General features: G+C 35.2%; 1 protein-coding gene across 1 annotated transcript; it reads left to right on the top strand.

Moving 5' to 3' along the window:
• Positions 1 to 1012: 1012 nt before the first annotated feature.
• LOC100467848 (10 kDa heat shock protein, mitochondrial-like) lies at positions 1013 to 1315 on the top strand. The gene has a single exon (XM_034642292.1). The coding sequence runs from the start codon at positions 1013 to 1015 to the stop codon at positions 1313 to 1315; it is 303 nt and encodes a 100-aa protein (XP_034498183.1).
• The last annotated feature ends 20324 nt before the right edge of the window (positions 1316 to 21639 follow it).

A 21639-nucleotide genomic window follows, 5' to 3' on the forward strand; every position in this document is an offset into this window, starting at 1 on the left:
TTTTTTTTTTTTTTTAAAAAAAATTTTAAATTTTTTTTTTTTTAGTTTTTTTTTTTTTTTTTTTTTTTTTTACTTTTTAAAAAAAATCTTAGATGCTGTGTTTTTCAGTTTATATTTTGTTCTGTTCTTTTTTGTTTTCTATTTCTGTGGTGAGATTTAAAAAATATTTTAAATTTATTATCTTATATTTCCAACATCTAAGTGATCTCAGGGCTGTTCACTGTTAATTGCTATTTTTTTTCCCCTTGTGTATGGGTCAAATTATCCTTGTTCTTTTTACTTTGGATAATTTTGGATTGCTTCCTAGATATTGTGAACATTATTTTGTGGGTACTCTGGATTTTGTTGTACTATTCTTAAGAGTGTGTATGCTTTGTCTTAGCAGGTAGTTAATTTGATGTGATTCTAACTAGAAACTGTCACACCTGCAGTGGGTTGCAGCACAATTCTTCATCAAATCAGCCTTCTGTTGTCCCAGGAATATGTAGTTCAGGGGCCGTACCAAGACTTGGTCGAATTTATACACCATATATGGAGCTTCCCTTCCTCTGGATTTCTCCTTTATGGATTTGCCTCTCACTCTTCTGTGACCCTTGTGCCTTGGATTTCTTTCCTTAGACTTTCCAGTGAGAAAGACAGAGTCTTCCTGTCAGCTTACTTTTTCACATCATGAATACAGGTCATCTATAGATAAAACCACACATGCACAAATCAAAAAAAAAAAAAAAAAGGAAAAAGAAAAAGAAACTCAAAACCTTAAACTTTCCTCCCTCAGCAGTTTTGTTTTGTTTTTAATCTCAAGTCCTTTTCAAATCTCCTTATTTCTATTTACCCTTTAGGGATTTCAGACATTTTAAAAAGGATTTCCTGTATTTCATAGTTATTTTTCATCTGTTTGTAGGTCAGGTTGTAGAAGCTTATTTCTTTATATCCAAATTGCAATTCAAACAATAATGTCTTAAATCGATAGCCATCAAAGGACTCTATTGAGAGTACGAACAGGGCCAGATTCATGGCAGGGCAGGCATTTAGAAATTTTCTTCCCCTCTTTGACCAAGTTTTAGTTGAAAGGAGTGCATCTGAAACTGTAACCAAAGGAGGTATTATGCTTCCAGGAAAATCTCAAGGACAAGTGTTGCAAGCAACAGTAGTAGCTGTTGGACTGGGTTCTAAAAGAAAGTGTGGAGAGATTCAACCAGTTTGTGTGAAAGGTGAAGATAAAGTTCTTCTCCTAAAATATGGAGGCACCAAAATAGTTCTAGACACAAGGATTGTTTCTTATTTAGAGATGGTGGCATTCTCAGAAAGTATGTAGACTGAAATCATTATTAAAATGGCATGAAGTGAACTTGCCCATTCCAGTGAAGTTGTGATCTTTCATCATGTAAATAGTTTCCATGTCTCTCTTTTGTAATGAACTAATGGTATCCAAACATACAAAAAAAGGTCTCTTTGCCATCACTTTGTAATAACAGTTTTTCAGACTCCAGATTTTTCAAAACCAATAACAATGTGATCATTACCAAGGGAAAAAAAAAAAATATATATATATATATATATTTTAAATAGACTCATCAACTTTGGGAAAGACACTCAAGAGAGAATATTGGACAAGATAATATCTCCTATGTATTTTTTTTAAGCTTTTATTTATTTGACAGAGAGAAACACAACAAGAGAGGAAACACAAGCAGGGGGAGTGGGAGAGGGAGAAGCAGGCTTCCTACTGAGCAGGGAGCCCGATGTGGGGCTCAGTCCCAGGACCCTGTGATCATGACCTGAGCTGAAGGCAGACGCTTAACGACTGAGCCACCCAGGTGCCTCTATTTCCTATGTATTGTGATTTAAATACCAATGTGTCCATTTTATACTTTGAAACTCAGAACTTTTTCCTGAAATTTGCCGGCAGGTTAAAAAACAAAGTCTTCTATGAGTAGTTATTAATGGTGGTTAAAATAGTTGATTAATTTTAATTAATTTTGAATGGTAGCTTATATTAAGGTTACTGTCTACAAACTACTTAGCCTCAACTTTCAGTCTACTTTAAAAGTGCCTGGATATGAGAAAAAAAAATTACATATTCAAATACAACCTGGTGCACTGCCTTTTAACATGTGCTCAGCACACATGGTGACTGCCCACTGGGTGAAGATAGCATACTCATCATGAGAGCTATAGTCTTGAATGAGACTGCAAAGATTTCTCCTTAGAGTATATGCGGTTTAGTCCATAATGCAGATTATTATAAAATACACATTAATTCAATCATCGCATTGCTGTAAATAGAAAAATACAAGATGCTTCCCATGTACATGTGTGAGGAGTAGAGCTCGGACTCAGTAGGAGGCAGGTAGTCAAGGAGAGCTGCCCTAAAATAAACTGCAGGGAAGACAACATTTTTACTAATTTGGATCATAGTCAGTGAACACATAAAATCAGTGTTGAAGATCTGTAGATGTTCATAACATACTAAACACAATGTTTAGATGCTAGAATAAATAAGGTTTTTCCTTGAAACAATAATACTGAATTGCCGTGAGAGAAGGGAAGATATGCAAAGCTGGTAAGAGATCAGATCAAGAGACTGATTATGGAAAGCAAAAATCATAAGGAAACTGGAAGCTCATGCTACCAATTCAGATTTCCCCTTACTAAAATTGAAAAGTCATCTATAGATTTAGGCCTGTTTAAATTTGCATTTTCATAAGATCTCATTTGTTGAAGAATGTATTGGAAGGAGGTAAGGATAGATATAGGAAAAATAAAATGGAACTCTTTTGGTATTCCAGGAGAAACTAGGGTGTTTCTATTATAGGTGGAGGAAAATGGACAGTTTCAAGAAAAACTTATAAGGTAAAATTAAGAAGATTTTGGAAGTTTTTAGCTATTTGAGGGGAGCAGGCAGTGAGAGGAAAAAAGATAAGAAAGCATATTCTTTTGTACGGCTGGATTTTACAACCGTGTATGTTGATGCTCCTTAGTATAATACGTAATGCTAGAGTAAGACCACATCTGGGGTTCATTATGGACCTTTTGAATTTAAGGTGTCTGCATAACATTCAAGAGATTTGAATCATCAAATTCTATATATTGGGAGAACAGACGCAAAGCATAATCTAATACCATTGGGATATAGATAAATGATGATTACTACTGAATGACCACTAAACTAAGATCTAAGATCTGTAAAGTGCCACTTCCATTACAAGATAAGGAGGACTCAAGGTACTCCGAGACATAGCATTAAGTTTAGAATTTGCTCCAGATCTTGCGGAAAGGCTGAATGTGTTTAATGTTTGTTTACTATTCTTTTACAACAAATTGCTATTATTGACACCACAATATATTTCTTCATTAGGGATAAATCCTATAAGTGTCAAATAGTGTAAGAATTATCCTTTTACCTCCAAATTTTTTCTCATTTATCAGAATTCTAAATCACTGCAACGGCAACTACCAAAATCTTAACCCAACAACAATTAAACTTGAAAAGCAAAAGAATTAAAATAGGAAACATTGAATCCCAGTCCCTGTTTTTATTCTTACCAAATATACATATAATTACTTTAAGGACAAGGTTAATGTGATAATGCCAAGATGAAGAAAGTATGTGGAATGCCTTATGAATATCTAAAGAGACCCATTACCTCTATCTGAAGTGATTATGGAAATATCAAGAATGAGGTAGCATTTAAAATAGCTCATGAAAAATTAGTAAGACTCCTATAAATAGAAATAGAGATGAAGAAAAACACTAGGCAGGGATTCAATAACCAGAACTGTGATCCAAAGTAGAGAAAGGTATGATTTTTGTACAGTACATATTCCATTCAGAGTATAACTATGTAGTTATTCCTGAGTATGGAAGACCATGCAAGCTAGGCTGAAGAGTTGTGGCCATTGTGCCAAGTTGTGATTGGTCTGGAAAGCATTTATTACAGGTGTCTGATAAGGGAGTGAGGGTTCCACGGGAATGTGGGAGTAACTGTGACAGAAATTTGCAATGTGTAGGTAGAGTTATTAGAGAAATACCACTAACATTCCAACCCCAAATATCACTGCAGGTGGAAAAGCCAGAGAAGTACAGAAGAGTATATATGGGTCCATATGGGAACCAGTTGGGACAGCAAAGTGGAATATGGGTGAGCTTTTGTGAAATCAGCCTTGACTGTGACAAGCGCTCACAGACCATTAGACAGAAAGCTATGTGTAACTTCCAAGGCTGTTCAAGAACACGTCCTCTTCTTCGTTTCTACCTTGTACATTGTGTGTGAGCTTCTCTCCTTGGCAAACCACAGGGAAATAGGATTTTGAAAAACGTATTTACCAATCATATACAGGAGTGCTAGTGTCACATTGGCAAAAATCAGGAAGTATTAATTATGTGCCTGGTTTGTAGTCCTCTCTCAAACCAGCCATACTATGAGACACTTTTGAAGGTTATGTGCATCAGAGTGAAATGAATAAGCAGAGCTTAGGAGTAGGTAATGTGGTGGGCAATTTCAGCATCATTTGGAATGTGGAGAATGGAGAGTAAAAAATAATTTTCACTTTTAAAAAGGGGAAAAGGAAGAGGGGGATAAAATAGGAAAACTGGAATAGAGCAGTCAAAGAACTCTACTAGGAAGTGTTGGAAATAAATATCACACATACTTTTTCTTTCACATCCTATTTCTTATCACATGTTTCATTTCTGTCAAGTTTATAAGAACTATTGGCTATTGAACTATTTATGCTATCAGTACAACAAGTTTCTGAATGCATTTGGGAAATAACTTGTTGAAGCAGTCACCAATACTGTTCAATTAACAAATATTTACAGCTCTGTTTTTTCCAGCCTAATGGAAAAATTGAACTCTCCAGCACTCTTCAGAGTTTGTGGTAATCATGGGAATTGCTTTGGTCAATGCCATGTAAAGAAAAATGTGCTCCTTACATGCCAGAACTTGAAGAACCAGGGTGCATTTTACCACATTCTCTGTCCACTGTTGTGGTGATGCAGGAAATCTGTCATACCACTTAGCAGAGTCCCTCTGTTCATCCACAAAGGACATGTAACATGAGCAAAAGAAAAACTTTTTTTTTTCGCTATGTTACTAAGATTAGGCAGTTTGATTTTACAGTGAAAGTTACCCTATCCCAACTTAATACAATGATGTTGAAAGCACATGGCCATTAGAAAAGATTAACATGAATTTACACCTTCCTCCACACATTTTCATGTGTGTGATGATAGGAAATTTTGTATGCTCTCTGAGTCTGTTTTCTAAGAATTGGTCTTTTTATTAGAGATAATGCACACAAAACACCAAATGTAGAAGGCATTTAATAAATTGTATCTGTCGTTATTAGAATTTGGTCTACAGTGTAACTTTAATTTTTTTTTTAAAGATTTTATTTATTTATTTGACAGAGATAGAGACAGCCAGCGAGAGAGGGAACACAAGCAGGGGGAGTGGGAGAGGAAGAAGCAGGCTCATAGCAGAGGAGCCTGATGTGGGGCTCGATCCCGTAACGCCGGGATCACGCCCTGAGCCGAAGGCAGACGCTTAACCGCTGTGCCACCCAGGCGCCCCTACAGTGTAACTTTAAACTCATTCATCCAATGAAATTGGTTAGTATGTAGGAGAAAAAGATCATGCTAGGAATAGAAACATACTTCTATGAATAGTGATATATTCTTTAGAAATCTGAAACAGATCTAAGGAAAAAAAAAAAAGATCTATTGTTTCCCTGGAGATTTGGTTTTCCAAAAACAAAGGTTAGCGTCTTCTTCATTCATATTCACTTTTCAAGTAAAGCATGGAAATTAAATGAAACAAAGTATAATAACTGTTTTCTCTACTAAAGTTGATATCAGTGTCCAGGGTGAGCAATACTTCATGAATAACACATTGAATCATTAGCATATCAAAGAAGATTTCCTTCTGCTGTGTTTCACCAACTGTCTGAGGTCTTTGATTTGAACTAAATGACATTTGGGCATGCTGTTACTTCACAAAGGATTAGCTAATGTACAGAACCTAATCTCCTATCATTTGGGACTTTTTGTATTAATTCAAATACTTAGAAAACAAGTGCATAAGTGAATGTTTTGCAAGAAATGCTCAGCTCCAATCTGCTTCTTTCATCCTTAAAATCCGGACTTTTATTATGACCCATTTTAGATGAGGGATTTTTTTTTGTAACAAACAATTTCATGGTTAGATACACATTTTGTTCAAAATTACATGGAAAATCAAGAAGGAAAGACACATTCCGTGTAGAAAATTCTGTCCAAAAAACAGCACTGGGAAACATCAGCCTCAGTCACTAATGCCCAAAGAAGTATTCATTTTGTTCTTTTGTTCAGTCAACAGACTGCATTCCAACGTCTGGGGATATGCAGCTGTACAGGGTACTGTACTTCCCCATAGTCCTCCCGTATTCTCTTTAGATATGACAGGTAAATAATTTACTAAAAGACTATTGGACATGTTTGGCTGAAGCAGGTGGCATAGGACATGGTGTTCGGACAAAAAGGGCAGATTGAGTTGTCTAAAGATGACTTCATAGATAAGTTAACTGTTAGGCTGGACCTTACATTCAGGTAGAAAAAAAAAACTGATGAAAAAAGTGATATGAGAGAGAAAAAGAGAGAGGTGGGGAAAGAAAGGTGCATTTTGAGGCAAAGGAGGAATGTACATTTATGTAAAGAAGAAAACATAGGATATGCTGAAAATTGCAAAAATATTTATTTTAGTTGCAAAGTTAGGTGCATTTGTTTGAGTCAGATATGAGAAGACAAAAAGTCTAATTGGAGGGCCTGACCAAAATTTATATTGGATGCAATGCCAAAAATGGAATTTTTGATTCTGTGGGCAATGAGGTAGCAATAAAATTTTCCAAGTGTTAAAAATGAGATTAGATAGGAATTTTAGAAAGGTCACCTTGTATGAAAGCTAGCAAGATTATATGTGGCATTATGTAATAACTGAAATCATTTCTAATATAGTCTTCAGAAGAAAGCACAAATATTTACAGTTTTCTAATCAATAGATACAAGCATTTCTATTTTAATTAAATTTTATAATCTATCTATGAATAATTGTTCATTGCAAAGAGATTGGAATTGGTGTATTTAAAACTTAAGCTTGGGTATTTTCAGTGATAATAACTTGTAAAAGGGCTTTCCCATCTGTAGAATCTGAAAGGAAAATATGATATAAAATGAATAAATGACTTTAATGTTTGAAATCAGGTTAAAATTAAATGGGCATATAATATGAAAAGCTATTAATCTGGAGCATAAATTCTGGATAAATTTTTTAAATAGTTAAGATTTCATTAGAATCATTGAGTTGAAACATGATATTTATATATTCCACAGTAATTTATTTTAATATATCCACATTTTTTAAAAATTATCAAAATACAAGAGAAATGTTCTGTATCTTGCCAGAATTGTGTTAACCTGAATGTAAAATACGAATCCCTTAAGTTGTATACTTTAGATTTGAATATTTTGTTTTGTATAAGTCACATATCAACAAACATAAAAAAAAATCCACGAAGAAAAAAATAAATGCAATGAAGCATAAAAAAAAAACAAAAAACAAAGAACAGTGGAATAAATATGTGTGAGTAAAGAACTCTCACCTATTAACCTATTAACCCGGAAACACATAAACTTTGTAATAATCGTCTTTTTAAATCTTTCTTTGCTATGTTTTACACCTGAATATTTGAAAAAGTAGACTAGTAGTAATCTACTCCTTGTTCAAAAAAAAAAAAAAAAACAAGAAAAGAATATAAGGAAGGAGAGATTGAGTCTTCCATATTTGATGGATAAAACTCTGTACCTTGCATATGTGGAATACAATTGAACGAAAGAAATTAAAAGAAGAAAGTAGGTAAAGAGGAAGAATAACATAATTAAAGGAACATGTGATTGAGTTTGTACAATGTGAGAGGCAAAAGGGAAAAATGATACAGCACAGGGCTGAAAGTAGAAAAGGTAAGAATGTAGAGAACAGTGCTGATGTGATGATAGTGTCCTTGGGAATTACACAAGATGGCACTTAGCAAGTGCGGGATGTGTGGTGGAAGAACAGGGAGGAAGGAAGGGAGAGGGATAGGAGCACAGAGAGAGGGAAGGAGCCCTTTATTCAGTGAAAAAAGGGCTTCATGTAAGTATTTTGACAAGCAGAATATATAATGCTATTTTAAGTTAATGAGACTAATTTAATGCAAGTGATTACCACAGCCAATTAGAAGTGGGAATTAAACTAGGATTGTTGTTTTTTTTTAATGACCATTAGCAAGGAGATAAGAAAGTGATATAAACTCTATCCATTCCTTCACATCCTGCATGGTCTGTTTGTGAGATAGGTTATAAACTAGCAGATTGAAGTTCTTTTATGTTTAATTTATGTGAAAGAATAAGTAGAAGATGAGCTGTCTCAAAGCATGTAATTCATCACAGAATAATAAAAATGAGCATCATTATAATGACAATTAAAAAGACACTAATAAGAAGACCACTTATTGCATGATGGCTACATGTCTCCAGGACTCTTCTAAATACTGTAATGTATTTTTACGTTTAATCTTCAAAATAATCCTTTAAGTTGGAAGCACAGAGCAATTGTTTCTAGTGCCTGCATTACCTCCCCCGAAGCTACAATGGACAGTTCCATGGCAGCTCAGAGTCACACCAGTAGTTTCTGCCTTTAACACACACTAAATGTCTTTCAGCTTAGTGGAATTTAAATAACAAGGATAGCAAATCTAGCAGATAAAGGTCCAGCTTCCCATTCCGCAAGTGGATGGTTCTAGGAGACATGTGAAAGTTCGGTCCTTAGTTCCTACCTTCCTACTTCCCTCCCTCCTCCTTCCTCCCTTCCTCCCTTCCTTCTCTCCCTCCCTCTCTCCCTCCTCCCCTTCCTCCCCTTCCTTCCTCCTCTTCCTTCCTTTTCTTTCTTTCTTTCTTTCTTTCTTTCTTTCTTTCTTTCTTTCTTTCTTTCTTTCTTTTTCTCTTTCTTTCTTTCAGGAAAGTTTCTTATGAAGAGGTTTTATGAAGTCAAACACCCTCTGCTTATAATATTTTCTGTTGGTTGTTTTCCATTCCTTACTCCCTCAGTTGCTTCCTATGATCTCCTAAATAAAACTTCTGAGCAAAATCCTCTGAGAATTTTTGGGGGGATACTCAAATTAGGACGTAACTGTTATCCAATTTTACATGTAAAGAATACAAGGTTCAGACAGATAAAGTGATTTACCACAGCTTGCCCCACTGAAGAGTGGCAAACAAAATGCACTCTTTAGTAGCTTTCCAGAACTTGGAAAGGCCAGTGAGAGGCATAGAACAACAGGGGCAGTGGATGCAAAGCAGAGAACTCTATTCCCATTGGCTTCTCACGGTGAGGAATGACTTGGGGACACTCTTCAATCTAACGGAAGGTCTAGGCCTCCACAGAGAGCGGTGTACCTCTTAGAAAGCTCACTGGGGAGTTATCAATGCTCATCTCAAGCGAGGTTTTAGTAGAAAAAATTCTCTGTGAGTGTACACATGGTAATGACATTATGAGAGCTGGTACTCGAACCCAGATTTTTTTGCAATAATCTGTGCTCTCAATCAATGAACACATTTATTCCCTTTACTGTAAAAACTGATTTATTCAGTCCTATAAATTCTATAACGTCCCACATATACAACTCTATAAACTCCTCTCAATGAATTGTTATCGAAAAGAGTTATATAGTAAAACACAGTATTTTGCAAAACTATAAAAGACAGATGTTTTGGTGCATTTGTCAAATATTCAAAACCCCCAAATATTTTACACAGTCCATAGTGCAACTATTCTTTTCAGGTGATGTAAAAGTGCGTGATTTTGACAGCACTGAACATGGCTTATTTTTTAATAAAATCTTTAGATGTCTTCTAAGAAGTTTTCAATAGCAGTTACCATTATGTAAATAAACTTTAACAAAGTAACTTTTGTTTGTGAAGTTTATTTAATACAAAGGCAGTATAAAGTCTCTGCTTAAAAGAGCCTGTAATTATGAAATACTGTGCAAAATATAAAGCTTCTGAAACCAACAGTTCCTGTTCATTTAATTACAGTTCTGTTAATTTAATCACCTCAGTAGGGGATGTGTTACTTGGTGGGTGATATTTTTTTCACACCATGAGATGCACATCCACCGTGCTTGTCTCTATTAACTTAATGAAGAAATTACAATTAGAAAAAGAGCGATGCATCGAACATTTATTTGAACACAGGGAGAAAAGTAATGGGAAGCAAGCATGTGTGATGAGAACCTATTGTCTATGTAAACCTTTCTGGATTACAAAATCAGCAGCTGGTCTTTCAGTTATTGTTCAAGAACTTTCTCAAAGCCTTTAGCATTCTGTGCACAAAAGTGGAAATAAGTGCCTAAAAGATTTTTAAAATATCTATGCACAAATGCAGTGTTACTTTAAGAGTTTTAAAAGGATATGGAATATACATATGAAAAATAACTTTCCACGTTCCTTTGTTTTTACAAAAAGTGGTTGAGACTATGTTTAATGAATGAGTGACATCTGCCTAATTCCATTGTGCTTTGATTTTTTTTTCTCTCTTTGGGAAAAAAAAAACCCAAATCTAGTGTGTTCTTTCAAACGAGAAAAGTTATATGTTTATTCTTTGTAGCAGCCATTCTGAAATGCATCCCTGAAGGCAAATTTGCAATAATATCCAGATGTTAGTCAAACTCTACCCTAAAATGTTCATGCTAAACTATTGCATCAAAGCAGAACAGGGAAAAATACTAATTTTGATTTTTATGACAACTTTTAGAATACAAGTAATTTATATTAGCAAACAGGAAGAGTTAACTCACACAATTAAAGAGAGTAGATCAATTTGAATATAGGGGTAAAACGTAAGGTATTTAACAGGACAGAGCCCACTGCAGACTGACCTCAACATATTCCTTCAAATAATCCTTGGTTTTAATAACCCACTCAACCCCGTGGCTTCTAGCTGCCTGAATGCTCCTTCATTACTCTCTATTTTGCCCTCTAAATTCTTTCCTAGAAGTCCTTTCCTCCCTCCTTAGTCTAAATAATTACAACTTATTTTCAAGAGTCAAATCAGGAAACATCTTTTCCAGAAAAGCTTCCAAAAACCCTGTACTGGGCTCACTTCTCTGTTCTTTGCTTCTACCATGCCTTAGCATGCCCTTATTATGGGTCTAAAAATATGAATAAAATTTCATTAAATGTCTTATTTTCTGTATTGTGAGTTCCTAGAAGGCAAGCATAGAGACTTTGTCAGCATTTTATACACTGAGTCAAATAAACTATGCTGAGCCTCAGGTATATGAAAGGCAGACCTTACTTTATAATACAATAAAAAGCATTTCGTATGAGGAAATTAGTCCAAGTTTGCATTGATTTCAGGAAATTGCCCAACCTACAATCATCTGGGCTCTCCTTGAATATTTTCAGTGTTAGAGAACTTAAGAGTATAATACAGTGGTTTGTTTTTTACATATTTTTATTTTAGAACCATTTTAAATTTCCAGAAAAATTGTGAAGCTAGGACAGATACTTCCCACATACCTAACACTAAATATCTCCCATTGTGAATATCTTACATTAATAGACTGCAATTGTTATAATGAATGAAGTAATATTGTTACAATATTATTAGCATAGTTTTTGTTTTTGACCTCATTTGTTAATGCCCTAACGTCTGTTTGTTGTCCCAGGGTCTTATATAGACTACTACATCACACCCAGGTGTTGTGTCTTCTTAGGATCCTCTTGGCTATGACAGTTTTTAGACTTTCCTTCTTTTTGATGACCTTAGTTTTGACGAGTACTGATAAGACATTTTGTAGAATGTCCCTCAGTTGGGATTTGTTTGACATTTATCTTATGGTTAGAAAAGGATTATGTGGTTTTTGAAGGAAGACTATAGAGGTAAATGTCATTTTCATCGCATCATATCAAGCGTACTATTGACTTGACATATCACTGTTCATGGTAATCTTGATCACTGGGCTCAGTAGCATTTGTTAGACTTCTCCACTGTAAAGATATTCTTTCTCTCCCCCCGCCCCACCATACTATATTCGGTAGACGGAAGTTGCTATGTGCAGGTAGACTTACAGAGTCAGGAATTACATTCAAATTCTTTGAAGGTTGAATATAATATGCATTATTTGGAATTCTGTGTGGGAGATTTTTCTAATGTCCTTCATTTACTTGTTTACTCATTTATTTATATCAATATGAACCCCTGGATATTTATTTTATGCTTTATGTTATATCACAATGCCCCTTTATTATTTTGCTCTCTAAGTGTTTCATCATTGGCATGTTCCAGTTGGTTGATTTGTTTCGATGTCATATCCCCAACATTGTGTGTATGTGTGTTTAACACTTCCTTACTCCTTGTTACTGAAAGTTACTCCAGGCTCATCTTGTACATTCTTTGGTCCTGTCCTAGATCACCTATTTTTAAAAGGAGCCCTGCTTCCTTTTTTGGAAGATTGGTGTTAGAAATCAAGATGTGTGTATTTGGTATGTACATTGCTACTGGGGTGGGCCCTTTCGGCTGGCAGAGCAAGAAGATATATGTTTAATAACTCATGTATAAAAACATGTTTATTAATATGTCTATATGGAACCATTTACATCTATATTAAGCTAAAAGTGAATCATATTGATGTGATACTGATCCATGACCACACGGATTATTCCAACCTCTGGCACTTATGTTTAATTCCACCCAGCAATGAGAAATACATTCCATCCATTTTCCTGATAATTGTATTCTAGTATACTTGCAGAGCAGTATCAAAATTGTTAACCTCCCATGAGAAAAAAACAAACTTTACCAGCTAAAGTGTAATGCTTATATTCTATTTCTTTGTCTTTAATTTTATAGACTCCACACATTTCCAAAGTTACTTAGATCAGCTCTTCTCCCATTCCCTGCTGCCCAATTAGGTAAGATTGTTTCATGTATTTGTAATAATACAGTTGGATTATTTTGTCATATTCTGAATTCCATTCTGGATTCCCCTATTCCTAGGTGATTTTTGAGAAATTATATATCAAGTTCCACTCTTTGCCTTGTAAATTCCTATGGGTTTTGAAAAATGTGTTATGTCTAAGAGGAATTGTTTCTTTAAAATTCCTCATTCCTGGGGTGCCTGGGTGGCTCAGTCAGTTAAGCGTCTGCCTTTGGCTTAAGTCATGATCTCAGGGTCCTGGGATCGAGCCCCGAGTCGGGCTCCCTGCTCCACGGCGAGCCTGCTTCTCCCTCTCCTCCCCGCTTATGCTCTCTGTCGCTATCTCTGTCTCTCCCTCTCAGATAAATAAATAAATAAATCTTAAAAAAATTCCTCATTTCTTTTCGATGGCTGAGTAATATTCCATTCTATAGGTATACCACCTCTTCTCTATTCATTCATTCATCAATGGACATCTGTGCTCTTTCCATGGTTTAGCTCTTGTGGACATTGCTGCTGTAAACATTGAGTGCATGTGCCCCTTCAAATCCCTATTTTTGTATCCTTTGGATGAATACCCAGTAGTGCAATTGCTAGGCCATTGGGTAGTTTTATATTTAACTTTTTGAGGAATCTCCATACTGTTTTCCAGAGTGGCTGCACCAGTTTCCCTTCCTACCGACAGTGTACGAGGGTTCCCCTTTCTCTGCATCCGCGCTAAGGTGTTGTTTCCTGAGTTGTTAATTTTAGCCATTCTCAGTGTTGTGAGGTAGTACTTCGTTGTGGCTTTGATTCGTATTTCCCTGATGATGAGTGATGTTGAGCATCTTTTCATGTGTCTGTTAGCCATTTTTATGAAATCTTGCTATTTACAATGATGTGGATGGAACTAGAGTGTATTATGCTAAGTGAAATAAGTTACAGAAAGACAAATACCACATGATTTCACTCATGTGGCATTTAAAAGACAAAACTGATGAACATAAGGGAAAGGGAGGAGAAATAAAATAGGATAAGAACAGGGAGACAAACCATAGAAACTCTTAACTATAGAGAACAAACTGAGGTTGCTGGAGGGGAGGTGGGTGGAGGGTTGGGGTAGTTGGGTGATTGGCATTAAGGAAGGCACTTGATGTAATGAGCACTGGGTATTACAACTGATGAATCACTAAATTGTACCCCAAAATTAATAATACACTATATGTTAACTAACTCAAATTTAAATAAAACCCAATAAATAAAAATTTAAAAATGATAAAATTCTCCATTTCACCTATTTAAACCCTACTCCCAACCCCTGGATATCACTGTTTTTCTAGGATCTATAGTTTCTTGTTTATAGAATACAATTGGAATCAGTTGATTTGTAGCCTTTCCAGCCGGGCTTATTTTACTTAGCAATAGGCATTTAAGATTTATCCATATAGTTTTACAGCTTGATAGGTCATTATTTATTGCTGAATGATAATTCATTGTACAATAAAAATAATATCTCAACATACAATAAAAAAACATTGTACAAATGTACTAGCTTGTTAATTCACTTACTGAAAAACATATCGATTACTTCCAGGTTTTGTTAGTTATAAACAAATCTATAAACATCTGGGCACTCAGCTTTTTGTGTGAATATTAAGTTAAAAAATCAGCTAGGTAAATGCATAGGAGTAGAGTCGCTGGGTCATATAATAAAATAATTTTTAGCTTTGTAAGAAACTACAAATTATTTTCCAAAATTGTGGTGCCATTTTGCATTTACACTAGCAATGAAAGAGATTTCTTTTGCTCTGCTTTCTCAGTGGCATTTGATATTGTGAGGTATTTGGATACCAACCACTTTAATAATTGTGTAGTGGTATCTGTTCGTTGTTTTAATTTGAACTTCTCTCATGATACATAATATTGAATATAATTGTCTGTGCTTATTCGTCACCTATATCTTCTCTGCTGAGGTGTTTGCTCAGATTTTGTCCATTTTAATTTTTAAAAAAAATTCTCATTGTTTTACTGGGGGCCCCTGGGTGGCTCAGCCGTTAAGCGTCTGCCTTCGGCTCGGGTCATGACCCCAGGGCCCTGGGATCAAGCCCCGAATCGGGCTCCCTGCTTGGCGGGAAGCCTGCTTCTTCCTCTCCCACTCCCCTTGCTTGTGTTCCCTCTCTCACTGTCTCTCTCTGTCAAATAAATAAATAAAATCTTTAAAAAAAATTTCTCATTGTTTTAAAATATTTTTATATATTTCCAATATATGTTTTTATTCAGATATGTCTTTTGCAATTTAGTTTTTCAATCTGTGGCTTGTCTTTAATAGCATTTTTTACAGAGCAGAGGATTTTATTTTAATAACTTAAAAATGTCAATTTATTTTTCATGTTTTGCTCATTTGATATTGTATCACCAAACCTGAAGTTATACAGGTTTTTTTAGAAAATTTATAATTTTGCACTTTATGATTGGACCTTTGATCCATTTTGAGTTATTTTAGAAAGCATAATATCTGTGTGCATATTCATTTTTTTCACACATAGATGTTCAGTTTTTCACCACCATTTGTTGAAAAGAATATCCATTACCCATTCAGTTGTGACGGAGAAAACTCTGGGAATATTCTACAATATTAGTCTTCCACAGTATTACTATTCCACAATATTACCCCCTCTCTGCCACAGACATTGGGGATTTTCTTTTATTTGCATGAAACTAGGGAGTTCATGGAAGAAAGCCCGGCAAAATTGTGGGAGTCCTTCTAAGATTGTGGCCATCAGAAGTTTACTTCCATTTTTATCCACAAAATTACCATTTAACTATCTACCAGTAAGGCTCCAGCAGTTTCTGCTCCTGACAAACACATCTTGTGACTCTCTGGATTCCTCTGTCTTCCTAGGTTTTAGGGTGGTGGCTTATCATGCTAACGTGGTTCTCTGGTATATTCAGCTAGGTTACTGATTTTCAATTTGTTCAGCTTTTTTCTTGTTGGAAGTACAGGAATGACAACTTCCAAGCTCTCTATAATTCACAGTAGAAACCAGTTGTCCACATTTAATTAGCGAGGATTAACTTTTCTTAGTTGGTTTTTATATTAAATTGAAGATAATCTCTCTTAAATGGCATCATTGACTGAATAAAAAAATCCCTAGATGCAGAATCAGAACAGTTCCTTCCCCACATGAATTCTTTCAATATTTAAAGCTGTTTCTCCCTCATCCCACCCCCCAGATCAAAGTTATTATTCCTACAGTTGTTCAGGACGTATGTTTCTATTTGTCTTTATTCTATCCAGTAGTGTGCTGGAGTTGGCTAGAATGAATTTGGCAGAGCAGATTGTTAAAGTTTTCAGGAATTAGGGGAAGCTGATGTTTAAACATGGCCATTATTAAAAATTAATATAAACTTAAAATTGAATAAATTACATTAAAATAAAAGCTAATAAATATACAAGACTCACTTTTTAATTGCCTTGCTGCATTTTAATGTTACGTACATCTTTTCAGTCTGCATGGTAGGATACTATAAAATGATGCATTAATGTGCCTTTTTTCTCAACTCTGCTTTCAGTAACATCCATTGGTTATCTGGAAATCAACCAGAGTGTCAGTATATACGCCCAAAAATTGACAGACACTACAAATCAGACTTGATTTATTGTTTGCTAATTATCTACACTTAAAATGTGGTAGAAAAATGTTAGGAAACTGTGTTTAATTAAGCTTAAACTTTAAAATTTCTGTATCTATAGCTGTTTTATTACAGTTAGCATAATTAAGAAAATATTATCCCAGTGTTGAAAGTTGTTCACATCATTAACAAACATCTGTATTTATTTTTCATTTTCATATTACTCCTTAGAATAAAGGAAACACCAAACAACATTCGTGTCACTGCTACTATACCTTTTGGTCAGTTGCAGTTTTTTCTTGGATTCCCAGCCATAAGTGTTCAGCAAAAATTAATGAAAGTATTCTTTGGGAACCAAATGGCTTATGAATTTATAATGAAGCATAATTAATCTTTTATTATCATTTGTAAATTTTATGATATACTCCCATTACATTAATAAAATTTGTAATAAAATTATGTATGTAGATATAAACATACTCTTCTCATCAGAGAGACAATTAATTATGTATTTACACACCTCTAGTTCTATCCCTGTACCATACGTGCACTCTATTTAAGTGTCTTTATTTATATGAGATATAACAAGAATAGTGAAAGAATTAGTACACCTCTTATTGTTAAATAAACAATTATAATTTTATTAAACATAAGCCCTCTGAAGAAAGACTTAAAATAAATTCACTGGATATAGGAGCCCATTAGATTTGTTTTTCAGAAAGCTTTATTTGTATGTTTATGTTCTCTCTCTCTGTCTCCCCTGTTTCTCATACACACATGATGCAGAATTGGCATAATATACCCAGGGTGACCCACTCTTTAAAGAAGTAAATGCACTTTTACCTTTTTTGGTAGTATAATTTAAAAGATTTCCCCAAAGTTTAATTTTCAGTGTTTTACACAAGTTCAAATAGAGTGATTAGACCTCTAACTGTAACCTATAACTTCTTGATAAATATCTGGAGAGAGGGATAACTAAAAAACATGATATAATTTGCCTTATGACAGATATCTTTTAATTTTAAATATTTTTAGGACCCATTTGGTTTTGCAAAGGTGACGTTTCCATTAAATACTTAACTAATCTTTTTAAAATTCAGTTTTAGATTTTTTAGAGTTTAAGATTTATTTCATTTCCCTAACAGCAATCTCAGTCCAACCAAGTAAACCTAACCTTCTTGGTCGTAACTACCCTAAATGGACATGGGGGATTTTTCTTCACCTCTTTTGGGCTGCTATAACAAATTACCACAGTCAAGATGGCTTATAAGGCTTATAAGGAACAGGAATTTATTTCTTACAGTTCTGGAGCCTGGAAGTTCAAGAACCCTCCTCCAGGCTACAGACTATAGACCTCTCACTGTGTTCTCACATGGTAAAAAGATGAGGGAGCTTTCTGGATCTCTTTTATTATGCACTAATCTCACTCATGAGGGCCACTCCCTTGACTAAGCACCTCCCAAAGGCCCCACCTCCTAATGCCATTATCTTTGGAGGTTAAGATTTCAACATATGAACTTTGGGGAGAGGACACAAACATTCAGACCATTACAAGATTGAAACTTGCTTTCAGCTCATTTGCTATGTCTCAGACCTGGTGGTGGGTAGGGAGGGTATGGTGAGCTCAATAGTTCAGTTTGGCCATATATGTCTAGCCTTGGAGTCCTGTTGATAGTAGCCTTAGTTTGGTGTTGTATAAGACAAATTTAATGGATTTGGTCCCAGCCTCTGTTGGTCAAATCATTGAGAGTGATTGGTGACATACTCATGTTAAAATTCAAGTTCATTCAAGAACCTGTCAGACCAAGGGTTGGATTTTTGGAAGGAACAATCTGCCATGGGTCTTGAATGCCCCTGCATCTTCTTTCCTTCTGGGCATGCCAAGAATGAGGTTCTAACTGTTCCTTGTCCAGACATCCTCAGAGTTTTATTTCCATTATATAAAGAGCAAGCTTGCTAATGGCTCAGTATAAAAGTGTGGGATTTCCCGAGCTCATAATTCCTTATGTGTAATATAAATCCACTGCATTCATAGTATTTTTTTCTGTACTTTTCTACATAGCATTTGTGGAATTTGAGGAGTGATGGATCATGAAGAAATGACTCAAGATGAAACTCTTGGTGTTTGCTGTGTCACAATTTTTTTTTTATTATGTTCAGTTAGTCAACATTTAGTACATCATTAGTTTTTGATGTTGTGTTCAACGATTCATTAGTTGTGTATAACAGTGCTCATCACAACACGTACCCTCCTTAATACCCATCACCCGGTTACCCCACCCCCTCCCCAAAACCCTCCGTTTGTTTCCTGGAGTCCAGAGTCTCTCATGGTTTGTCTCCCTCACTGTGTCACAATTAATAAAATCCTTTGTTTCTGACCCAAAGGCATTTAGTCTTCTGCCAGTATCCACAATAGAATAACAAGCTAACCTGCAGACTACAAGCAAGAATCTTAAATACTTTCCTTCCAAGAGTTCTCATTCAAATGAGGAAACATGTAAGACTATTTCAGATGGTCACAAGTGCTCTATGCATAACAGAGTAATGTCATAGAATATCATCAGAAGGGCACCTCAGACACTGTATCATAAGAGGATCTTTTCTGAGAAATTTATATTTAATTTGAAATTTAATGTTGAGAAAGAGTTCTTTAAAACGTATTCTAGGGGAATGCCATTGGAGGAAGAGGGAAAGAATGGATAATACCTTAAGGTAGGAAGAGTTTGATAAGCTTGTGGAACAGAAAGATCACATGATCAGTGTGAACAAATAGGAGAGCAGTATTATCCAATGTTTATTTTCAAGAGAGCACCTTACCTGCTATGCAGGAAATGAATTACTCTGGGCTTAGGAGGCAGCTATTTTGGAAGAATTGGTTGAAAGATCTTGCTTTGCTCTATGGTAGTTACAGTTCAAACAGAAAGAAATGTCTGGAATAAGGTGCGTTTTGGTGGTAGAATTAAGAGCGTTTATCAATGAATTGAATGTGCTGTGAGAAAAGGAGAGAAATTAATGAGTAGTCTGGGATCATTAGCCTAGGTTACATAACAATCCTGATTGGATTGTTATGTAATTTACTAATGGGCAAGACTAGAGGAGCAAGTAAAAACCAAATGAATAAACAAACAAAAAGCAGAATCAGACCCATAAATAGAATATACTGATGGTTGCCTGAGGGGATGGGTTGGAGGGGATGGGAAAAAAGGGTGAAGAGGAGTGGGAGATACAGTCTTCCAGTTAGAATGAGTAAATCAGGGGAATAAAAGGCACAGCATAAGGAATAGAGATAACGGTAGTGTAATAGTGACAGTAAGTACACTTGTCGTGAGCACAGCATAATGTATAAACTTGTCAAGTCACTATGTTGGACACCTGAAACTAATGTGATGCTGTGTGTCAATTATACTCAAATAAAAAATAAAAATAAATGAAAAACTTCACTAAAAAAATCTCTGACTGTATTTCCCCAACCAAATTTCGTGCTAAACTTCATAGGAATTCCGGAGCAAGTTTTAAATCACTGGCACCTTCATCTAAATTTTATAGTTAGACAATCAGAAGATTTATCATTTATTTTGTATGAAGGCACTAAGAAAAGAAGGAACAAGCCATTGTAAAGGATGATTTTTAAAGAGAATATGGAAGAAATTTCCACACTGTTGCTTTCCTTCTAACTAAGAATCCTGTGAAATATGTATTGTTAGCTTTATTTCACTAACAGAGAGAAAGTTTCATAGTCGGACAATGGCCGATGGGTTGTACTTTGTTCTTCTTTATTCCAAAACCTCTACTCTTTTCACTAAACCACTGTGTGTTTACTGATTTGTATGGATGGTGCACAAACGTTACATTGTGCCGAGTACAGATGGAGACATAATTAATCACAACAATGGAAGCCTGCCTTAGCTTTTAAATGTCATTTTACACTACATAAGTTTGTCCTCTTGGATTTTTTTCCTGCCTTCATATAATCTCAGGTCACATTATAATAGAGTAAGATGGATGGTGTAACAAAGCATATTGTTTTGCCTCCATGTATTCATCGTGTGGAGACTGAATTGGAGTTGAGTTTCTCCCCTCATCTAGGTGTCTTTGATTCTTTGAAATTAGTAGGAAAGCAGAAGACCTTTGCCAGCGTGATGCAGTTTAAATATATGCTGAATAGACAAGGATATTGTTCAATACACTTTTCAAGGTGCTCTTTCAGTGAATAAACCAGTTAGACCCAGTACCATCACTTGCACCCTTTCATCCTATAAATGGCACACTGCCAGCTTTTTTCCTCCTCTGTAGAGCCATTGTTTCATCTAGCACTGTACTTCCCTATTCTTTGCATCATTATATGATCCTGAAAATGCTGCAAATCATAGGTGACAACATTTTTGTTACCAACACTAATGATTGACAACAGATGCTGTTATGTGCTCATATTTGTTATTAGAAAACCTTTACATTATCTAATGCAGTGGCACATACCCAACTTTATTCCACTAAACCAACCAATAAGTCATTTAAGTGTCTTAATAAACACAGGTTTACTAGACTGACAAATGCTTCAGTTAGGTGCTGTGCTTCACCTATTATGATAAATTGTTGCATCACTGGTATTTTCCCTACAATAAGATCTGTGATTCGAAATGAGTAGTATTTCTCCTTTTAGAATTATCTGCTTGGATTATATTGGGACCAGGTAAATAAAATTATTTAAAGCATTATGTAGGGTAGTAGGTAATTGTTTGGATGCTTACATCTTGGTTGGAATATTAAAAGCTAGAGGTACTGTGGGTCCACTAAATATAAATAAAAGAGCTGACTTCAGCTAACGACTCACTTTTGAGCATGGCTCTTTGACAGTTTTTATTGGTAATTGAAAAAAATGGCAAAGCAATTTTATGACTGTGTTTGGAGGAGAGAGCCCAGTTCATAACAAGAAATCAGCCAGCAAAGCATTTTGCTAGGATCACCCCAAACCCCAAAGCAATAGGGCAATGCATTCTTGAAAGTTTCCTTGTTATTTATTAATTTTTAAACTTC

Source organism: Ailuropoda melanoleuca, chromosome 14 (assembly GCF_002007445.2).
Source record: "Ailuropoda melanoleuca isolate Jingjing chromosome 14, ASM200744v2, whole genome shotgun sequence".
Lineage (NCBI taxonomy): Eukaryota > Metazoa > Chordata > Mammalia > Carnivora > Ursidae > Ailuropoda > Ailuropoda melanoleuca.

Coding starts and splice junctions, on each gene's coding strand:
- LOC100467848 (XM_034642292.1), top strand. CDS start 1,013: ATGGCAGGGCAGGCATTTAGAAATTTTCTTCCCCTCTTTGACCAAGTT.